Genomic DNA, 19,078 nt, shown 5'->3' on the forward strand with positions numbered 1-19,078 from the left:
AAAGACTGAACTTTCACTAAAAGCCAGAATGAGAAAACTACAGTTATCTTACTTTGTATTTATTTTGAAAAAAAAAGAATTCTACTGTGGTAAATAGGAAAAGAAGTCATGGAAGATGCACTGTATCTTGGGGGAAGCCATTCACAATGGTTGCCATAATTGACTTGATGGTACAGAGTAAATTTTGTAAAAGTGCTGGCACTCTAGACAACTATCAAAGGATGTCAGATTTTGATACCTAGCTAGAATCCAAATGTTTGCTTAATGCCTATAATAGGAAGCCTTTGTAGTTTTTGGCACACCTGTGTTCAAGGGAAATCTCTGTTGTCAAAGAATTAGTGGACTGTGATCAAATAAACATCCGTAACCTCATAAAAACTGTCATATGCTGAGTATCAAAAACAACGAACAGAATGAAAGTCTGAGCATAAAATGTGTTTTATTCTTACTGATGATGGGCATACCTTCTTTTCTTTTTTAGTAGATAAGCCACGACCTCCATCATCAAGCCCTTCTAGTATTGCTCGCCGTACCCCTTCCCTAGACATACTTGCTGCTCCGTACCTTGCTGGACAGTGGCCTCGTGAGAATCATGGACAAGCTGCGCCTTGCATGAGGGACAAAGCCACACAGGTAAGAGAGCTTATTACAATACAACTAAGAAAACATTACTCAGTGAAAACATTGCTCTAATCACTCCTTACAGTTTTGGTGGGTTCACTGAACATCAAGCCAAGAAATTTTATACAACAAACAATCCGCTCTAGTTCTGAAATAAAATTAAGGTGTTTTATGGTTAAGTGCAGGGTTGGATTATGTGGAGCATCTTCCATTGTCCCTTGGCACTCACTCCATCTTCACCATTTGAACTTGGGTCTGAAAGGCAAAAGAAGCATGAGGTTGAAGAGTGGCCAGTTGTAAGCTAGTACAGATGGTAGTGGCACATAGCCTCATTCTTGATTATGAGATGCATCTATTAAGTCATCAGCTTTAGCTCTCTGGGAAATGCCAGGTTGCCTTTTTGTGAAGATAAAATGGGAAAATTACCAGAGTGTGTGTTGGTAATCTGTGAAAGCTCTATTAAAAGCACCATTGTGGTTTAGGTTTGAGATAAATGTCTTGTAATTGCATCCTAGTGGGTGGGAATGGGAGGAGGTATGTCAAGACAGTCTTCAGACTTTTTGGCTCCTTCATATCTCCCTTTGGGTTACTAGCTATTATCTGCCTGAGTTCTCTGTACAGCAGAAGGCAAGATCTGAGAGGAGGTGGAGGTAGAGTTGTAATCTGTTGGGACTACCATCTTTTTCACATGTGCTTAGTCCCACAGTCTGGTTTGTATGACTCAGATCTGCAGAAGCTTGTTCTAACTCCTTTTCTGGTTTATTGTGTGTTTCTTGCCTTCTTGGTATCTTCCTTTGTCCAAGTGAAAGGGAGACTCATGCCACATAGAAAGAAAAAAGATGCTGGTTTCTGTAGAGAAAGTGAAGTGGTGCATGGAGTTGGCTCCACCCCAGACCCATAGTAATGGCGCCACATCTCTCCCCACAATGTTTTTTCCACCTTCACATGGGAGCTGCATTCCTAATCCTTGCAACAGTGAAGTAGGACTATATTTAGAGCCCTCATTCAAACTCCCCGTTATATGGATTTGATTTAAAATATGTTGTGAGTGTATTTTTAAAAATACTTCCCAATGCATTTCTAAATAACCATGGTATGCTAACTCTTCACACTTCAATCAGGCGCCATATTTTCTAGCTGTAAACATGGCAGGTGAACACTAAAGGGATCCCTTTCTTATTTTCGAGTCCTTCATTTTTTGCCTGGGAGTTCTATCATTTTAAACATTCTGTAAATAATATTATTGGCTCACCAATGGAGTCCTAAAAATAAGGAGGTGGAAAAAGAAAAATGTTTTTTTTTAAGTTGCTTTAAGAAATAAAAATAAAAAATGTGTATGGAAGAGCCAAAGGCAAAATTCCTTGCCCCAAGTTATTAATTCTTAGTTATTAGGTGGTTCTCATAATCCTGGAGATTTTGATTTTACATCAGAGGTTATGGGATTATAACCTCTGATGTAAAGATCAGTTGTTTCTGCTCTGTGTTCTAACCCAGGAACCAACTTGCCTCTACCCCCAAAGTCGTCCACCATCAAGACTTCCAAGCTGAATAACGCCTTCATATATTGTGGTTTGCCTATCAAATCAGGCATCAGTCTTTTGTCTGCCATTTGTTCTTGACAGTTCTTGTATTTTCCGAGTTTTTTTATATGTTTTTAGCTACCCTGGTTAGGAAACCACTAAGCACCTTTATAGGAGGTGGCTTTCTGTGAATCACAAGAAACTCTCCTTGGTGTTGAATGATATGGAAAAATCTAAATTCTGTCCACTTTAGCTCATTCATCCTATCCCTGTATTGTAATTTATTTATTTATTTATTACTGTACTTATATACCGCCGTTTCTCAGCCTAAATCGGCGACTCAACGCGGTTTACAACACAACGACAAGCAGCAATATTCCATTAAAAAAGCATAAAAACACATACACAATACACAATATTATTGGGCCACCAATAACAATCCAATGCATCTCTTAATTGTAATCGCAATCCAATTTCGTCGTCTGTGATTAACCAATCCTTTGTTCATCAGTTTCGTTGCACCAGATTAATCGAATGCTTGTTTAAACATCCATGTCTTCAACCTTTTTCGAAAAACCATCAGCGAAGGGGCTGATCTCACCTCTATGGGGAGGGCATTCCAAAGCCGAGGGGCCACCACAGAAAAGGCCCTGTCTCTCGTTCCCGCCAGCCGCACCTGTGAAGCAGGCGGGATAGAGAGCAGGGCCTCCCCAGAAGATCTTAGGGTCCTGGTGGGCTGATAGGCCGAGATACGTTCGGATAGATAAGTTGGGCCAGAACCGTTTAGGGCTTTAAAGGCCAGCGCCAGCACTTTGAATTGGGCCCGGTAGCAAATCGGCAGCCAGTGGAGCTGGTACAGCAGAGGAGTTGTATGCTCCCTGCGCCCCGCTCCGGTTAGTATCATGGCTGCCGCCCGTTGGACTAATTGGAGCTTCCGAGCCATCTTCAAAGGCAACCCCACGTAGAGAGCGTTGCAGTAGTCAAGACGGGATGTAACCAGAGCGTGGACTACCGTGGCCAAGTCAGACCTCCCAAGGTACGGTCGCAGTTGGCGCACAAGTTTTAACTGTGCGAATGCTCCCCTGGTCACCACCGAAACCTGGGGTTCCAGGCTCAGCGATGAGTCCAGGATCACACCCAAACTGCGAACCTGCGTCTTCAGGGGAAGTGCGACCCCTTCTAACACAGGCTGTAACCCTATACCCTGTTCGGCCTTGCGACTAACCAGGAGTACCTCTGTCTTGTCTGGATTCAATTTCAATTTGTTCGCCCCCATCCAGACCGTCACAGCGGCCAAGCACCGGTTCAGGACCTCAACAGCCTCCTTAGTAGCGGGTGGGAAGGAGTGACAGAGTTGGACATCATCTGCGTACAGATGACATCGCATTCCGAAACTCCGGATGATCTCGCCCAGCGGCTTCATGTAGATGTTAAACAACATGGGAGACAGTATTGAACCCTGAGGAACCCCACAAGACAAAGGTTGTGGGGTTGAACAGGAGTCTCCCAGTAACACCTTCTGAGACCGACCCTCGAGGAATGAGCGGAGCCACTGCAGAACAGTACCTCCAAGACCCATCCCCGCGAGGCGTCCCAGAAGGATACCGTGGTCGACGGTATCGAAGGCCGCTGAGAGGTCAAGCAGCACCAACAGGGACACACTCCCCCTGTCGAGCTCCCGACGCAGATCATCTACTAAGGCGACCAAGGCTGTCTCGGTACCATGCCCCGGTCTAAAGCCAGACTGTGCCGGGTCCAGATAATCCGTGTCTACCAAGAATGCCTGGAGTTGTGAGGCCACCACACGTTCCATGACTTTGCCCAAAAAGGGGAGATTGGAAACAGGCCGATAGTTGACGAATTGAGTGGGGTCCAGTGATGGTTTTTTCAACAGCGGTTTTATCACAGCTTGCTTTAAGCTGGCTGGAATTTTGCCTTCCCGAAGGGAGGCATTAACCACCACCTTCACCCACTCGGCCAATCCCCCTCTGGCCTCCTTCAGAAGCCAGGATGGGCAGGGGTCTAGGATGCATGTGGTAGCTCTCATTCCTCCAAGCACCTTGTCCACATCCTCGGATTGAACCAATTGAAATGAATCCATCAAAACTGGACAAGCAGATGCTCGTGTTACATCCTCAGAGACTGCCGTTAATATGGTATCCAGTCCAGAGCGGATCAAAGCGACTTTGTCTGCAAAGAACTGAGCAAAAGCTTCACAGAAGGTGCCGAGTCATCAGGGCACCCATCCTGAGTGGTGGGTTTTAACAGGCCTCTGACAACTCGGAACAGTTCAGCCGGACGGTTCTTTGCAGAAGCAATAGTGGCCGCAAAGAAAGTCTTCTTAGCGGCTTTTATTGCCGCGGCATATGCCCTTAAAAAGGACACAAACCGTGTTCGATTTGGCTCGCTCGGATCCGAACGCCACACGCTCTCTAGTTCCCTCTTCTTTCGCTTCAACGCTGCCAGCTCCTCGGTGAACCAAGGAGCTGGTTTAGCTCGGCTACTTGAGAGGGGACGTTCTGGAGCGATCGTGTCTATTGCCCTAGTCATCTCCCCATTCCAGAGAGCGACCAGGGCATCAACAGGATCACCTACCGAGGTGGCGGGAAATTCCCCAAGAGCCGTCAGGAATCCATCCGGATCCATAAGCCTCCTGGGGCGGACCAGCTTAATGGGTCCTCCCCCTCTGCGGAGGTTAGGGGGTGCAGTGAGTCTAAAGCTGACCAGGTGGTGGTCGGTCCATGGCAACGGAGAGATGGATAACTCCTCAACACCGCCACCTTCCTCCCATCCCTGATAAAAAACTAAGTCCAATGTATGTCCAGCACTGTGGGTGGGGCCAGATACCTGCTGGGACAGCCCCATGGTCGCCATGGTAGACATGAAGTCCTGAGCCGCTCCCGTTAAGGCAGCCTCGGCATGGACATTGAAGTCCCCCAGCACAAGCAGCCGTTGGGACTCCCAATGCCAGGTCCGAGACCACCCCCGCTAGCTCAGGCAGGGAGACTGTAGTGCAGCGAGGTGGGTGGTACACTAACAGAATCCCTAATCTGTCCCGGTCACCCACCCTCAGGTGGACGCATTCAAAATTTGTTGACTGCGGGATGGGGGCCCTGGTCAGAAGAATGGAATCTCTGTAGACCACTGCAACCCCGCCTCCCCGCCCTCCGGATCTCGGTTGGTGCTGCACAGAGAAACCTGGTGGGCAAAGCTGGGTCAAGTTTACACCTCCCGCTTCGTCCAACCAGGTCTCTGTGATGCACGCCAGATCTGCCCGTTCATCCAGGATTAAATCCTGGATGAAAGTTGTTTTACCATTGACAGATCTGGCGTTCAACAGCATCACTTTCAATCCGGAGGGACCGCCATCCTGGTTACACCAACTTACCATATCAGGAGAGCGATTTGGAATTACTAATGTTGTTCCACAGTCCCTAGGCCGAATTAAAGGTCTCCTTTTCCCGTATCTCCCCCTCCCCACCACGACTTCTATGGGGGCTCCCCAGTTAACGGAAGCCTCTCCCTCCTCCATGACGCATTCAGCAGCCAAAGTATCACCCCATAAATCATTATTGACTGTTTGGTATGTTACAACTTCAGATTGCCATAGTCTTGCTTTACATTCATTTCCCGCTCCTGTAATCATTATATGTTCCTACTGTATGTCTTGTGGAGCATTAACATTTCTTTTATGTCTGTGTGTGTGGGTTTTTTTTTGTGTGTGTACATAAAAGTTGAAAGGAAAGGAAAGCCTTAACATTTCTTTCCCACCTGAGCATATCAGCAGGCAAATGTCTTTTCAGCTTGAGTCCAGTTCTGTCATTATATACAGAGCTCTGTCCTCCACTTTTCCATGGTAATTGATCAACTTATCTTCTGACCTGAGAACCTCAAGATCTGTCACTCTCTTTTTGCTTCATTTTGGATTGTCTTTTCATAATGTTTAATGTCAAAGAAATTTCAAAATTGGTATGCCAGTCTATTAGGGATCCACCAGTGCACTCTTTCCCTTCCAGCCTAAGCTGGTTGGAAATATTTATAAGAAAGCGTGCTGCGTTTGTCTGAACAGAAGGTCTGAAGTTTCCAGGTCCTGATGACTGTTCTAAAATGCTTAAGTCACATGTTTACATTCCTGTGGATAGTTGGCAAAAAGGAACTACTCTTCCTGTACGTAACACGATTGTTTCAGGGTACTAAGAAGAGTATTTTGTGGGAACTGGTAGAATGTTTCTGGAATGAGTTATTCTAATGCTACAGTACAATGCCCGCCCTTGTGTCTGCTTAGCAAATGTGAAACTTAAGAAAGTTTGGAAGTCTCTATAATGTAAGGACACTAAGCAGCAGCATTTGCTTGAAGATTCAATGTTCAGAGATATCTCAAATCAAGAACTAGTCATTACTGAGTAAAACTGTGTTTTTCTACAAAGTGGAAAGTAAATACTCATGCCCATGGTTTGATACTACTGGCTATGGCATGTAAATACAACTTTACATAATTGCTGTGTCATTTATATTCTCTGCCTATATTTGTTAAGTAAATCTGTTCTGGTTTGTTGTTTTGTGTCCAAAACTAACTTAAACTTAATGTGTTTGGTAATAGACTCAGCTGTGCGAAAGTATGTTGTTAAACTTTGTTTTTATATATTAACTGAGATCCTACATCATTCTGTCAGAGTAGAAAGCTTTGAGAAGCCAGACATCGTTCTCCTCCCTCTCCTGTCACATGGTGTACCTCTCTTCAACCAGACTCCTATAGATTAAGAAATCTTTCTGACCTTCACTAAGGCTCTTAAGAGCCATCTTCTTCATGATTCTGGCTGCAGAAACACTGTCAGGTACCATTTGATTGAATGTGCAGGCAGGAGTTCATTGAGGGCAGACGGCTGGCCATAAAAGGATATATGCAGGTGTGGTGTGACATTAGTCCTTCTTTTTTTCAATAACAGAGTTTTGGACATCCTCTTCTTTCCTTGCTCCCTTGCCCCAGTATATTTATCCGACTTAGGTTTTTTGTTGCATATACACCAAAAGAAATATTAAAGCTACCTGCAAACTATACAAATACATTCATGTATACCTTTCTGTATCAAAATCAGATTTTACTTGAAGTCATTTTATTTTTCAGGAATGTTTGAGATAAATGCGTGTTAGAATCTGTTTGTTTTTTAATTGTGAAAAAGTTTTTGTTCAATCTGCTTTTGAACTTATATTTCAAGAAATCCTTTTATTTCTTTTTTAGACAGAGAGTGCTTGGGCTGAAGAATACTTGGAAAAGAAGAAAGGCTCTCATAAGCGATCAGCGTCTTGGGGCAGCACAGATCAGCTTAAAGAGGTTGAGCAATGTGTTCAGCTGTATTTAATAATATACTTGTCTAGTAAAATATTTTAGCATGTCTGCACTCAATTGAAACAAAATGTCCCACAATGTCATTTCCAAGATGAGAACTTGGTTGCCTTTCTGTGTGCAAAAAACCTTCTGATTCATAAATGTTATCCTTGTTTGTGGATGCAAAGGCATCCATTGCCAGTTCTTTCAGCAGTCTCTACTTTGTCACCACATAGATTGCTCATGAAAAATCCCAGTCCTTTGGAATAGATTTTAAAAATATCCACAAGAAACAGGAAAGTGTTGACTGGCAAGAGCACCCCTGAAGTGAAATTCTTTTCTGGGGATGCTCCTTCCAGCAAAATAAAGTCTGGAGCCAATCCAGATAGCAGAATATTATCAGATAGTCAGCCTATCTTCATAACAGGTAGGACAGAGGCTGTGTCCAGGTCATGTATAGGACATACATACATACATACACACACCAGACACCCATCTCAAGACCTGGGAATTATTGTACTAAGTTAAAAAAAAATCTGTGTTGTTCAATTGGCCAACAGGTTCCCCCAGTTTTTCATTTTAAAAAACCACAAATGCATTCAGAAATCACCCTTTTGTACATTGGAAGCAATTCTAGAGCTTCCCTGGTTCATTTTCTGACAGGGTAATTTCTGAGTCAGTTCCCAATCAAGAAATATACACACACATACATACTTGCTTACTTTCTGGAGTCATGGAGGAATTGGAAAGAATAAAATAAAATGAAGGCTCTTTATGTTAGAGGAGTACAGCTCTTCATCTTCCCCGGGTGATTTTCCCCTTTTCCCAACCCCTCTATTAATGCATATACATTTGTATTCTTTTAGCCAGTATAGGGAATTATTGCCAGTGTGCCTCAATTGATGAGGGAGAATAACATTGTTACCTTCAACAACCTTCATATTATCATAATACAAAGGTTTTAATAATACTGTATATATTCAAGTATAAGCTGAGTTTTTCCTTTAGGCTGAACCCCTCCCCCCCCCCCCCCCCTTTGGCTTATACTTGAGTCAAGGTTATTTATTATTTTACTCTGTTATTATTATTATTACATTTATTATTTTACTTTATTATTATTATTATTATTATTATTATTATATCTAGTACATTATTTTACTCTATTATTATATTACATTTATTATTTTAATCTATTTATTATTGTTATTATTACATTTATTATTTTAGTCAATGTATTATTGTTGCATTTATTAGTTGATTCTGTTACTGTTATTACATTTCCATTATTTTCCTCTATTATTATATTTATTATTTTACTCTCTTTTTATTATTTTTATTATTACATAATTGCCACCATTACTTACACTGAAGAAGGTTAGAATAATGGTTTAATCAGAGCTAGATAGTCTTACCTTAAATACAGTTTTATGTAAATATTCAAAAATATTTAACCTTCTGATGCCTCAATTCATGTAATTTTATTGGTATCTGTTTTTATTTTGAAATTTACCAGTAGCTGCTATATTTCCCACCCTCATATACTCGAGTCAATACATTTCCCCAGTTTTTTTTGGTAAAATTTGGCTTGTATTTGGGTCGGCTTATACTCAAGTATATATGGTACATGCATTCTCATAGCATATATCATACTTGTAAAATTATTGTTCACAAGTTTCATTATTACTTTTAAAGAAAAATCTAAATGGTTTATTCTTTCAGATTGCCAAACTTCGCCAGCAATTGCAAAGAAGTAAACACAGTAGCAGGCATCACCGAGACAAAGAAAGGCAGTCTCCATTCCATGGTAATCATGCAGCCATTAACCAATGCCAGGTAAGATCATGACATTTCATTAAAAAAAATGTAAGAAGTCATGGTTCAGGAACAATTAGTCTATTTCAGGCACTGTGTGGCAAAAAGGAATTGTCCCAAATATATGTTAGCTGTCACCATTACAGGATCAACAGCATACATGAAATTTGAGTTAACTAAACAAATGCTTTGCACAACTTGGAGTTCAACATTTGAAATCTATATCAAGAAGAAAAGGAAGAAAAAAGATTTAAGTTTTGAGGGGTTACTGGGATCTTTTTCAAGTTATCATGGATTATTCCTGCAAAACTTTGAGTTTGAACCTTCAGTAGACATTACATGTTTTCCTATAAAGCCCATAGGAATATACTTTTGGAAAATGATATTTATAACCTTTTGGAAAACACCATTTGGAGATCCTAACTTTTTAGAAAAGCATGCCCTTTCAGAAAAGAGCCAAAACCCCTTTGGAGTAGAATCTTCTCTTGTATACAACCAGATGTAATTATGCAAGGCAATGGTTTCAGTTGTTGAACGTAATAACCTGTTATCTCAGATCTGGTATGAAAACAGAGATTTTGCCAGTGCAGAAAAATAGCAGAGTTCTAGAAGTGTTTTTTCCAGTGCCCAAAAATATACTGTCCCATAAAACAACTTGTTTTATATCATGCACTCAAGAGACAAAAATGAAGTCGATTTTGATTAAAAATAACATATTTGGTTTACTCATGACATTCATGTATTCAAGCATACTCAGGTAAAAAACTTATCAGTCCAGTTTCAGATATGTTGGAGATAATTCTCTGTGTCATCCAGCCAGGGCATCTCTCCTATAACAAAACAGGTCACATAGTTAAAGGAGGAGAAAAAGATGGCATGTGGTCTGCAGCCCCTTTTATAATTTCTCAGGAACCATACAGTAAAGGAAACTCTATACCAGAACATAAATAATAAGAAACACTAAACAGCAGGATCATAGATAAACATTACCAGAAAAGGCTTGAAGAAGGTTGTCATTTCCAACATATAATCACTACCTTTCTTATTTCTTTTGGGTGACATTACAGGCTCCCGTCCCAAAGACTGTGCTAGTCCCTGTCATACCAATTGCCAAATCAACAGGATCGCGTTTCCGTAACAGCATAGAGGGGCTGAATCAAGAGATTGAAATAATCATAAAGGAGACAGGAGAGAAAGAGGAACAACTTATTGTAAGTAAATCACTGTAATCAAGTATTCCTTGCTACCATTAGCTGTAATGGACTGGGCCATCCATACAAATTTGTAGAGCCTGAAAGACAAGTGAATTTCTTGGAAACCAACAGCACAGTCCTGTGCAGAGGACTGAAGTTGTTATGTGCAGGTGTAGTTTTATACCAAACGCATTACTGGGAAGGTTTAGACATTTAATTATGAGGACTGGTAGGTACATAACCTTTGTTCTTTAAACCATAGTTTGAGAAACCAGAAATGAGCAAGAGGCAAAGGTTCTTCTACCTTGTTCCTCCGCCTGCTTTTTTTGCATGGTATAATTTGTTAGTCCTAGTTTTCTTGAAACTACAGTTCTTTCTTGTGTTTGAAATAATGAGCTTTGATTTAATATTCTCTACATATAATCTTAAATCAGGACCACACTGGTTTAAGATCAGTATTTTTAAAAAAGGATGTCAAATCACAGCTTCCCATTTTGGATATAATAAGGAACTGTGATTCACTCTAACTTAGATGCCACAGTTAATACAGCTCCGGTGGATGTAATCTTGGCACTTGCTTGTCTAGTTTTGATGGCTATCTTTCAATTTGTTCAGCCTGAGGATGTGGACAGGATTCTTGGAGAGGTGAGAGCTACCACATGTGAACTAGAGCCTTGACTTTCCTGGCTCATAAAACAGCCCAGGAGGTGGAGTGGGTCAGGGAAGTGATTAATGTCCCCTACATTAGGGCAGGACAGGCCTCAATGAGGCTGTGGTAAGACCATCTCTTAAAAAAAAACCTTCCCTAGACCCCTCTGTACGGGACAGCTATAGACCAGTCTCCTCCCATTTTTAGGCAAGGTTCTGGAGTGTGTGGTAGCTTTGCAACTCCAGGGATTTCTGGATGAAGCAGATTATCTCTATCAATTTCAGTCTGGTTTCAGGCTTGGTTACGGGACAGGCTTGGTGGATGAACTATGCAGAGAACTGGACAGAGGGAGTGTGTCCCAGTTGGTCCTCCTCGAGCTTTCAATGGCTTTATATACCATTGACCATGGTATCGTTCTGAGTCACCTTTCTGGGATGGGGCTTGGAGGGTACTGTCCTTTCTTCCTGGAGGGACATTATCATGGTGGTGCTGGGGAACTTGGCTGCTTGACTCCATGGCCACTGGCCTGTGAAGTCCCTCAGGACTCTGTACTGTCCCCCATGCTGTTCAGCATATACATGAAATCGCTGGGAGAGATCATCCAGAGTTTTGGAATGTAGTACCAGTTATATTCACATGGCACCCCACTTTATCACTCCTTTCCACCTAATTTCAAAGAAGTGGTTCCTGTTCTAAACAGCTGTTTGACAGCTATAATGGACTGAATGAGGACAAGGATCCAGACAAGACATAGGTGCTCCTAGCCAGTCATAAGACAGATCTGGAAATAGGGAGTCAGTCTGTGTTAGATGGGGCTACTGGGGAGGGATTTCCCTCGGTCCCACCACTTGCTTAGCGGAAATACAGATGAGTGCCTTTTCAGTGGCTGCTGCCAGACTGGAACTCTCCCAAGAGAGACCAGGGTGGGTCCATCTCCTGGTCTTCCGCAAGGAGGTCAAGACCTTCTGCCAACAGGTGTTTGGGGAAGGGTAAAGGGCAGGTTTTAGGGAGGTTGGATGGGATTGCGGGGAATATGAGTTTTAAAGGCCATTTTAGTGTATTTAGATTTTAATGTGCAATGATTTTATGAAACTGTACCTCACTCTCCTTATGCTGGTCTATGACCATAATAAAGATTTTTTATTTAATTTGAGGGTATTTACTGTATTTTAATTCTGTTTTTACCACTGTTACTTTTTAATTGTTTTTTAACTTTTGTATTGTACCTGTTAAACTTGTCTAGTGTGGAGTTTTAGCCGCTTTGAATCTTCATGGGGAGAAAGGCAGGGTATAAATAAGGATAATAATAATAATAATAATAATAATAATAATAATAATAATAGTTATTATTCAACCAAGACTGAGCTGGGGGAGGGGGCAGCAGGAGGAGGTGAAGTGAGCAGCTGAATGTTATGTTTTGCCATAAGAAGACATTATTTATTTGGCCACTAGTGTTACTTTGAAGTGTTATCTCAGAACATATCCAGCTGGTTGCGCATGAAATTCTTCCAAGACTAAATTAATGCATGCATGTGAAAGCTAATGCTTTACCAAGGAAAAGGAAAACAGACATTAAGAAAGGGGTCATTCACAAGGCAGTCTGGTTGGTTTGCATACAGGATCATCCTTTTAATCTTTTTAAGTGTGTGTGTGTTTTTTTTCCCTCCCTTCCTCCTACTCTGCTCTCTTCTCTAGAATGCCTTACAAGACCCCAAATCTCCTTAAGTTTGGCTTCCCATCTTTTTCTTGAAGTCTGAAAAAGTACTAATCTGCTAAGAAGCTTTATTTATATGAAGGTCTAAATAGTTTATTAACATGCATTGTGATTCTTAGCTAGACTAGATTAATAATCAGTTTCATGACACAACGTATATGATGTGTTTTTATTTAACAGCCGCAAGATGTTCCAGATGGGCATCGAGCTCCTCCTCCTCTGGTGCAGCGTAGCAGCAGTACCCGCAGCATTGATACGCAGACACCCGGTGGAGCAGAAAAGGGCAGTAACAATAGCAGCCGGTCTCAGTCTGTGTCTCCTGGCTCTTTCCTTGCCATCACCAATGAGAGCAATGAGGAGAGCCCATGCCCTGCTGATGACCTGCTTGGGGACCCCAGAGATAAAGGTATTCACTGAATAAAATGCTTCATAGTGCCTCGGTCACAGTACAGACTAAGTGTTACCTTGCATCATGAAAACCTGTTTCATTCCTTGGATTTTTTATGTCTGGGCCCAAATCCTAAAGACTCTTTATATCCATGTGGAATATTTTATCTATGGAATTTCACCTTTGTTCCCATAATCCATTTTTAGATTCTGTCATTTCAAAAAAAGAAAAAAAACCGAAACAAAACACAAAACAAAACCACACAACTTGTTCATATTATGTGTTAGAATCATAGAGTTGGAAGAGACCACATGGGCCATCTAGTCCAACCTCATTCTGCCATCCAGGAAAAGCACAGTTTAAGCATCCCTGACCAATGGTCATCTAGCCTCTGTTTGAAAGCCCCCAAAAAAGGAATCTCTACCACCCTCCAAAGCAGAGAGTTCTACTCTTGAACAGCTGTGTGCAAGTCAAGGGACGTACTTTGCCACCCTGGTTCAAATACATCCTTAGAATGATAGCTGTAATTAATTGCATTTTAACATATCCTGCTGAGAGCTGTTCTATATTGTGCTAAATTATAGCTTGATTTAGGGTTTTAGAGGCAAATATGCCAAGATGTCGTATTTCAGCTGTAACATTGGTATGGAAGTAACATATATGTATGATACACGCTGGACAAAATTGCATATCTTTTTGCATATAATGTAAATGAAGAACGGTGTGGGTCAGGATTGAAGAGGTATTGATTTTTTTGTTTTGATATGTTAACTACAGAGAATGGGAACTGTTCTCCCCTGCCCAAATATGCCACCTCACCAAAACCCAACAACAGCTACATGTTCAAACGTGAACCTCCTGAAGGCTGTGAGAAGGTTAAAGTGTTTGAAGACAGCTTGTAAGTAGCCTTGTACAGTATAGTGCTCTAAATTTAAAAAGCTAGTACACCTTTTGTATGAATTTCCTTTACGGCACAGATCATAGGTCTGTCATTTGTTAATCTTATAAACACAATAATTATTTAATGCTGTTTGAAATCCCAATTGTGGAGTGCTGGATTTTCCTCCCAGTGATTCAATGGAGGATTGAATAGAAGGGGAAAGTATATGGCTGTGTTTTTGTGTGCTTTCTCCATGTGTGGTGAGACAGTTCCACCTTTTTGTGCGAGGATCCTTATGCCTCAAAGCAGCCATTTTGTGGTTGCACCCGCATTACTTTTAAAAAATTGAAATGTATCCATCGACCAGAAAAGGTTAGCAACTGCTCTCATACATTAATACCAATTTAGGTTTCCCTGTTTCATCAGATTCTGGTAATAACAATGTTTTGAGAGAAGCTAGTAATCTGGGCCAGAGGATAAAAGGGTAAAAGAAATAAAGCAAACAGCCCCATGAATCGTTGCTGGCTTGTAAGCCGCCCTGAGTCCTCCTCCGGGGGTTGAGAAGGACAGGGTATAAATGTTTGAAATAAATAAATAAATAACAGTATGTTACACAATTTTTGTTCCTGGATTGTAAATGTCATTTTCTAATTGGTTCTGTCATAAAAACATAGAAAACGTTTATTAAAGTGCAAAAACATTGTTTTTGCAGGACATCCTGCAGCACATTTTGCTGTAGTTTTTCCAATAAATATATCATAGAGCAGTGGATCTCAACCTATGGGTCCTCAGATGTTTTTGGCCTTCAACTCCCAGAAATCATAACAGTTGGTAAACTGGCTAGGATTTCTGGGAATTGTAGGCCAAAACACCTGGTGACCCATAGGTTGAGAACCACTGTCATAGAGTCTTAACCAATTTAACAACATTTCTGGAATATAACAACTTCTTTCAAAATAAGTACTACACAATTAAACAGGAAATAACACTTTCAATCCAGGAACAGAACATTTTTCAAATTTTGCTACATAGTGCTATCTAAGTGCCCTTCTACACTGCCATATAAAATCCAGATTGTTGGCATTGAACTCAATTATATGGGAGTGTAGACTAATCTGGATTATATGGCAATAAAGATAAAGGTTTCCCCTGACATTAAGTCTAGTCATGTAGGGGTTGGTGCTCATCTCCATTTCTAAACTGAAGAGCTGACGTTATCCGTAGACCTCTAAGGTCATTTGGCTGGCGTGACTGCATGGAGTGCCATTACCTTCTTGCTGGAGTGGTACCTATTGATCTTCTCACAATTGCATGTTTTCAAACTGCTAGGTTGGCAGAAGCTGGGGCTAACAGCGAGAACTCACCCCACTCCCCGGATCTGAACTGGCGACTTTCAGTCAGCAAGTTCAGCAACTCAGTAGTTTAACCCACTGTGCCACCGGGGGCTCCTGGATATATGGCAGCATAGGGGGCTCCTGGATATATGCCTTCAGTGGTCCCTGACAAGTTTCACAGAAAGAAAGAAATAATTGTTCCCAGTGGACACTACTTTTCTGTGCACCTATGTCATGCTGGGAAAGAATAATTGGCAGTGCCACATATCAGATACGAGTTGTGAAAATAAACAGTTGGAAAATCATTATTCCATCACTCTATGACTTTCTGTCCACACAGGCATATGTAGAAACAAGGGCAAAGCTACTTGGTTTATATAGGCTAAACACTATGTCAGTTGTAACAAAAAATACAATGAATGAATGAAATGTGCATCAGTATAAAAAAAAAAGTCTTGTTCAATAAGCTTCTAAATTGAACTAACCATTAAATTTAGCTCCTTGTTCTTTTTTTAAACAAAAACCTTACCTTGTCCATTCAAATTCTGAAGCTTGCAGTTGGTTTGTAATATGTGAACAGTCTATTGTAGAAGAGCCATAAAGGAAATTCAACCCTAAAATTCTTACCAGTGGTACATAATATTCAATGAGAATTGGGATAAAATGCATCGCTGGGTGGAAAGATTGGGGGGGGGGGGAGGAAAAAGCAGTGGCATATAGATGTATAAGGATAGAAAATGAATAACCTCTTCCTCTAGATCACTGCTTCTTAAACTGTGGGTCCCCAGCCCCAGATGGGTTCCCCTTATTGGGGTTGTGAAAATTTTCGCAACACTAAAAGGCTTCTAATTGCCACCTAGATATTTACACAAATCTATTAGCAACAATGCAGCTTTTACAGAGAATGCTTCAGCTGTACTTCATACAAAGAAAAATCAGCTTGGTTAGCAAGCCTTGCAAATGCTGATTTATGATCAGTAAATAATTTTATATGTGTTTTATATAACTATATATCTGGGGTCATGTAAATTCTCAGGCAGAAAGGGGCCATGAGTGGAAAAGGTTTAGGAAGCCCTGGTCTAGATAAGACACACAGACAAGCTATTTCTTAAAAAGAAGCTATTCTAAAATATCCAGGAACATAATACAGTTATTCAGTAGAGAAATCAGAAGTACTCTAAGATTTAAATATAAATTGAATTAAATTGATATGGCTGGAATTAGGCACAGTTTTCTACCCTTGCTATATACCAGTGAAAGAGGGATTTGAAATGAAATATTAGGTTTAAGAGCCCTTCTAAATGTGTTTGTATAGCATTTCCACATTTAATTTCTGTATGGTTTAATATCTTCAGTTACATTGTCAAATGTTATGTAACTTGTGGTGTGACATTGAGATTTCCATGTTAATATTTGTCTTTTGCTGTGATGCTGCTTTTTTCCCCTCTATAGGCCAAAGCCGTTGCATGAAATCCCAGCCTTTTATTGTCCTGATAAGAATAAAGTCAATTTCATTCCAAAAAGTGGCTCCGCTTTCTGCCTTGTCAGTATCCTCAAGCCACTTCTCCCCACACAAGATCTTACTCTCAAGGGTGCTACTCACAACCTGACCGTCCCCACTGGGATGACGCCCGCATTGCTGCAGCCTATTTCCATGGCCGCCTTATCGGCAAGCACAGACCAAGACCGACTGTCTCGTGGAGCAAGCAAAATAATGCCACCAATAACTGTGCTCCAGCAGTCAGGCCATGTTGAAGAAACTGAAGGGTAAACTTGGCTTTGTTTACTTCCGAGAGAACTGTATTGAAGCTAGCTGTGATCAAGCCTTCCGAATTGCATCTCTTTGCATCATTCTTGTTGGCAGTTTCATAAACAGTTCCTACTGATAGCCTGATCTCCCCATCGATAACTGTGAGACTCGGGTGAGACCTAGGAAAGAAGAGTGGCTGAGCAACTGCTACACTTGTCTTGAAGCAGCTCCAATTCAGTCCCTCACCTGCACTTTTTTTAAAGCTTTGGTACAATAAAGAAGGGAGACATCATCCATCTTACTTTACCAGCAGAGGAACCAGTTTTTCTGAGGCTTTGTGTCCCATTTTCAAGTTTTGGAAAAGGAAAAATTCAAAACGCACCAGCTGTTCATAACAAGATCTGCAAGGAGAACAAGAAGCAAATTCATACTGCAAGATGTCTTTTTTCCCACCAAAAAGTATTTACAACTCATGAGGGGGGAGGGTTAATATACCCCAGGGGACAGGGTGGTCGCACTTTTCTTGCTGCATTGTTTCTACTGTTGGGAAGAGAGCCCTGAATCTACTGTTCAACATCGTGCAGTGTGACCACTTTGATTTCTTCCCTTCTCCAGATAATATCCTCAAAACTATAAAGAAAAGCAATATTGGTACATCTTTGGTGAAGGCAGGATGGATAAGCACACGGACAGAATTCCTTGTCCGGAAATAGCATTTCAGAGCACTTCTGCCAATACTGTAACAACTTGTTGCTAGTCTTGTGACTCTTGTTTCAGAATGATATTCCTTTCCACTTTCTGCAAAAATGCCAACAAACTGTCACATCAGTGCCTCTTGGGACATCTTGGTTTCTTGTGTTGCTGTCAAACTCTTGAATTGCCTTTGGCATATACCTGATCCTATCCTGTCTTGCCACTGTACTATATAAACCTTGTAGTCATATGATCTTGAAATGGCCATGCATGGTTCTTCCTGCTTGTCAAAGTACTGTTTTGTGGGTCTGTTGAGGGTCGTAGTTTGTCAGGCATGGTAATTGTTAAAGCAGTTTATTTCAGTGGACATAGTCTTCCTTTTGAGGAGCAATATCATTAGGGTGTTAAGCTAAAGGGACCTTGGTATTCTTGGTCATTGGTCAGCAAATGTGGCCCATTTCATTTCTTGTGTCACTTTAAAAAAAGAAACTAACTGTAACAGTCAACAGTAGAAAGGGGTTTCCATTACAAACTCTTCTTTTGAAAGGTACTGAACTGATTTGGTTCTGAAAGTGTGTTTACGGAGGTCCATTACACAACAAAATATGAGCTAGAGCAGTTGCTTAAAGGCCAAATTTTTAGATTCCAAAATGCTTCCAGAGTTCCAAATTTTCATAGGGGATGGATTAAGCATTGTTTAAAGACACTTGATGGTACAGCATTGATCAAAATGAACTAGGGCCAACTATGGAGCTATAAAAAGTTACAATTTAAGAGTTACGTTTTTCTGGTATCTTTAGACTAACAAAAAAACATGACCAACATTTGGGCAAACTACTCCAGACTAGCAGATGTGATGAATAACCACAGCAACACTGTTTAGTTATTCATCTTGGTGCACCAAGTCATCACCAGCAATCAACAGGTGGGAATAAGGCTTAGCTGGAGAAATTGCCACTTTCTCTTACAACTTCCAAAACTGCCTTTTTGGATGACAGATCCCTGGATCCCACAGCCTCAAGGGCCATGTAACCATGCTAGCTGGCTGGCTGGTTCTGGATAGTCACCCAAAACCTCCCTTTTCCTCGCTCTGATTCAGAGTATGTCTCATGATCTTCTATTTGTTTTTCCTTAGTGACAGTTGCTTAGTACTGTGACAGTACTGATATTCTACATTGTTTGGCCTTGGTTTCACTTG

At 41.1% G+C, this 19,078-nt stretch overlaps 1 protein-coding gene across 2 annotated transcripts in view; it reads left to right on the plus strand.

Moving 5' to 3' along the window:
• The window catches only part of FAM117B (family with sequence similarity 117 member B), a 35,014-nt gene extending 16,873 nt beyond the window's left edge, over window positions 1-18,141 (plus strand). Inside the window, exons 2-8 of one of the 2 annotated variants that reach the window (XM_060783107.2) lie at window positions 485-633; window positions 7,381-7,473; window positions 9,187-9,300; window positions 10,347-10,490; window positions 13,016-13,241; window positions 14,001-14,121; window positions 16,890-18,141. In XM_060783107.2, the coding sequence (XP_060639090.2) occupies window positions 485-633; window positions 7,381-7,473; window positions 9,187-9,300; window positions 10,347-10,490; window positions 13,016-13,241; window positions 14,001-14,121; window positions 16,890-17,208 (1,166 nt within the window). In that variant the 3' untranslated portion in view covers window positions 17,209-18,141. Of the gene's footprint in view, window positions 1-481; window positions 634-7,380; window positions 7,474-9,186; window positions 9,301-10,346; window positions 10,491-13,015; window positions 13,242-14,000; window positions 14,122-16,889 lie in introns of both variants that reach the window. The other variant, XM_060783099.2, reaches the window with a different exon arrangement.
• The last annotated feature ends 937 nt before the right edge of the window (window positions 18,142-19,078 follow it).

The sequence above is a fragment of the Anolis sagrei genome, chromosome 1 (assembly GCF_037176765.1).
Source record: "Anolis sagrei isolate rAnoSag1 chromosome 1, rAnoSag1.mat, whole genome shotgun sequence".
NCBI lineage: Eukaryota > Metazoa > Chordata > Lepidosauria > Squamata > Dactyloidae > Anolis > Anolis sagrei.